Raw genomic sequence first — 3,786 nt, 5'->3', positions numbered from 1 at the left:
CCCACCGAAGGCACAGCCTGGGGAAGGGGACAGCTATAGGCCTGGGAGAGGACCTACTTACTCTAGGTCATGCTGTCCTCCCAAGCCCTAAATGTCCATGGATGGGGCCAGGAGACTGTCCCCCCCTCCCCCATCCTGTCGGCCTCACCATTGCAGTTATTCTGGCAGCAGGGCCCAGGCAGCGGGTGGGCACAGGGGGCCCTGGGGCAGGCCCGAGGCTGGCAACGGGCTTGGCCTTCCTGACACCGGCACTCCTGGCAGGGGTCTCGGGGGTGGGAGAAACTCTCGCCATCCACAAACACTTGTTTCTCCAGGATGCAGTCTGGGCAGGGGGTGGGGCATGAGCAGGGGCAAAGGCTGACGCTGCTGGCAGCTGCTCCGAGTTCAGAGCCACTGCAGAAGTGCCCCGTGGACGCCGTCCCCATGCAGGGAGAGGAGAGGGGCGCTATGGTGCAGACATGGTCGTCCTCTGAGCACACACTGTGCGTGCGCGTGTGCGTGTGTATGTGTGTATGTATGTGTGTGTGTGTGTGCATTTAGTCCCCCCTTCACCTACTGGTGATGTGTGTGCCTCTGAGGGTGAAAAGCTGAAGAGCTCACGCATGTACGTGCCTGTGTTTGCGATACGCACCCTAGAACACTCCCCGTGCAGGCCAGGGTTTGGGCACACTGCATCCAGGCACCCAGTCTCCCTCCTGGCACACCCAAATGTTTGTTGCATGAACATGCATTATACAGGTAGACGTATGACTGCGTCTGAGTGCTGGGGTATTGGAAGAGGAAGATAGGATGGGAAAGAAGGGTGGCATGGTGGCGCGAGGGATAAACGAGTCTCTTCTCTCCCTCCCAGCCGTGTCTTGTGAGTCCCAAGCTGTGTCAGACTGAAAACAACTTGGAAGGCTGTTGCTTTCTAAGGTGACCATTTGGCCATGGGAGGGCAGGGTCAATCCAAGGCTTCCCCAAGCCAGACAGGTGCAGTAAGCACATACCTGGGCACCTCGGGCAGCACTGGCCAGGGCCACTCTGGGGCTCGGCACAGGTTGTGGGTGGACAGTCGACCAAAGAGCACCTCACGGTCCCATCCTAAGAACAGGAGAGAGGACAAGTGGGGTGAGCCCCAGGAGGGGTGCAGCAGGGCAGCAGTGAGCCTGGGGAGGTACCTTGCAGTGGCAGATGTAGCAAGGGCTGTCTGAGTCCGTGAAGTTCTGCCCATTGGCATAAACTTGGCCATGGTAGGTGCAGCTCTCACACCTGGGGCAGCAGGCACCTGGGTGGGACAGGTCAATCAGAGACCAGCTGATCAGGGTGGGCTGAGCAAAGCAGGAGATGAAAGCTAGATCAGGGTGGAGCACTCACCAGGGGCCTGGGTGGGGTGCTGGCAGGGAGCTGGGGAGCAGAGCACAGCCGCACACGTGGGCACCCCATCTCGACAGGAGCAGGCTGTGCAGGGCTGACCATCAGGCTCCCACTGGACCCCCTCAGCAAACTCCTCTCCATTGAGTACGCAGGCTACAGGAAGGGGGTTGTCACCATGGCGACCTGGACACCTTCACCTAACCCTGTCCATCCCAGACCACAGGACCCTTCCCAGGACCCTAGCTTTGCCATCCTCACGGCATCCTCTGAATATACTCTGGAAGGGTTGACGGACTTAGCAATGCCCCCCTTTATTGTGAAGGAATACCTCTCCATCTCCAGCCTTCGGAAGCAGCACCCCTTTGTAGCTATTTCTCCCCACCCCATCCCCCCCACACACACCTGAGCACATCTGGGGGCCAGAATCGGACAGGGTACAGGGGGCTGTTGGGCAGTCCTGTTCCTCACAGGAGACCTCGCCAGCCTAGGATGAAGACTGGGTGAGAGGCCCTCAAGGAGGAGACAGATCTGGGACTTGAGACAGCAAGACTGTACCTGGCAGGAGCAGCGAACACAGCGGCCACCCTCTTGGAGTCTGAAGGTCTCCTGGCTCTGATACTGGTGTCCCTGGTACTCACAGCCTGAGCAGGACAGGGGAACTGAGGGACAGGGCTGGAGGCTGATGGGGAAGCCTCACACAACCCTAACATCCACCTTCCACCCTGATGAGGACAGCCGTCCATGTCCTCATGGGTTCCTGCCAGCCTCTCCCAGGAGCAAGGGCCCCACCAGAGTGCCCAGTTTGCCACGAGAAGGTAAGAACTCATCCCTCATCAGTAGAGACAGGAGCTTAGGATTGTAAAAGATTTCTCCTGTACTTTAGTTCAAGGGGGCTTCCTGTAGGTCCGAAGGAAGCAATCCTCCCCCAAACACACCCAGAGACCCTGGCCAGTGCCTACACCTCACCCAGTGACTCAAGACCCCCACTCACCTGCACAGACTGGGCAGCACTGCCCAGGAATCCTGCCTGGGTGTCTGCAAGGCACAACTGGGCAGGGCAGAGGCTCACACTGGACACTCCCATTCTGACAACAGGGCCTGGTCAGCATTTGAGAGACAGGCCCGGAAGCCAGGCCCTCCCGGCTGGGCAGCCACACTCACAGCACAGCGGCAGTGCGAGCAGGCGTCCCCGGAGCCCACCGACTCCCCACTGCGGTACTCCCGCCCATTTAGGAAACAGCCTGTTGGGAAGAGAGTGCCTTAGACCCTCCTCGGGGTTCCATCACTGCCCCATGTCCTGGTCTTCTTGGGAGACCCAGGCCGGGCTGTCAATCAGCTTTCTGAGCCCCTCCAGGCTCCACCCACTGACTCACCGTCGCACACGGGGCAGCAGGTGCCCGGGAGGGGCCGGGCCGGGTATGGGCACAGGCTGGAGCATTCTCGCTGGCGGCACTGAATGTGGCCCTCCTGGTAGAGTGCAGATTGGGCGGGAGAAGGAGGTCATCAGAGTTCAGCCGAGTGGCAGAAACAGTGTTTGACTGCAAGCTCTCCACTATTAGATGGTAAGAGCTGAGTTGTGCCCCCACCTTACACGCAAATTCATATGTTGACGTCCTAACCCTACTACCTCAGAATGTGACCTTATTCTGAAAAAGGTTCGTTGTAGATGTAATGAGTTACGATGAGGTGGGTTGGCCCCTAAGCCGATGACTGGTGTCCTTATAAAAAGGAGAACTTTAGACACACACACACGCACACACTCATGGAGAGCAACGTGTGAGGATGAAGGCAGAGGAACACCAAAGCTTTCCACCAGCCACCGGAAGCCAGGGGAGAGGCTCCCTCACCGCCCTCAGCAGAGACCAGCCCTGCCACGCCTTCATCCCGAACTTCTGGCTTCCACACCATGAGACAACACGTTTCTGTTATTTAAGCCTCTCCGTCTGTGGTACTTTGTTATGGGAGCCCTAGGAAACTAATACGGTGTATGACCTAGCTTGTCCTTAACTTCTCCCTGACTCAGTTTACTCATCTGAAAAAAAAGGGACAATAGTATTTCTGTCCTTCTTATGCGGATGACGTAAGGTGTCTGGTATGGCCTCCACTTCTGGAAGCTGGTGGTTAATAAACAGTGGTTGTTGCTACTCCCCATGGCCTCTCTCCGACAGACCCCAGCCCTGGAGTTCACGCCTGTCCTCAGCCCCGTTAGTGTCTGGGCAGCCAGTGACTCTTCTCACCGGTGTGTGAGGGCGGTCAGTGTGAACAGGGAGGGGAAACACAGGATTACAAAGGGGCCCCAAGGCCTTCACAATGGAGTCCTTAGTCTTTGGCAGGCTGTCATTCTGTGGCTGGCCTCAGCCCCCGTGAAATACGGTCCTCCTCAGCATGTACCCTGCCTGGACACTAGGCCTTCGTGTCTCTACCTTCATC

The 3,786-nt window shown here is 58.0% G+C and overlaps 1 protein-coding gene across 1 annotated transcript in view; it reads right to left on the bottom strand.

Annotated features, from left to right (window-relative positions):
* Positions 1-3,786, bottom strand: part of KCP (kielin/chordin-like protein) — a 22,979-nt gene that overhangs the window by 11,439 nt on the left and 7,754 nt on the right. Inside the window, exons 6-14 of the mRNA XM_025045856.1 lie at positions 2,730-2,823; positions 2,518-2,597; positions 2,348-2,441; positions 1,912-1,997; positions 1,759-1,840; positions 1,357-1,509; positions 1,161-1,267; positions 990-1,083; positions 117-322 (exon numbers count right to left, since the gene is read on the bottom strand). Coding sequence (XP_024901624.1) covers positions 117-322; positions 990-1,083; positions 1,161-1,267; positions 1,357-1,509; positions 1,759-1,840; positions 1,912-1,997; positions 2,348-2,441; positions 2,518-2,597; positions 2,730-2,823 — 996 coding nt within the window. The remainder of the gene's footprint in view (positions 1-116; positions 323-989; positions 1,084-1,160; positions 1,268-1,356; positions 1,510-1,758; positions 1,841-1,911; positions 1,998-2,347; positions 2,442-2,517; positions 2,598-2,729; positions 2,824-3,786) is intronic.

Source organism: Pteropus alecto, unplaced genomic scaffold (assembly GCF_000325575.1).
Source record: "Pteropus alecto unplaced genomic scaffold, ASM32557v1 scaffold22, whole genome shotgun sequence".
In the NCBI taxonomy this organism is placed as follows: Eukaryota; Metazoa; Chordata; class Mammalia; order Chiroptera; family Pteropodidae; genus Pteropus; species Pteropus alecto.
This window is presented reverse-complemented; position numbering and strand designations above follow the sequence as displayed.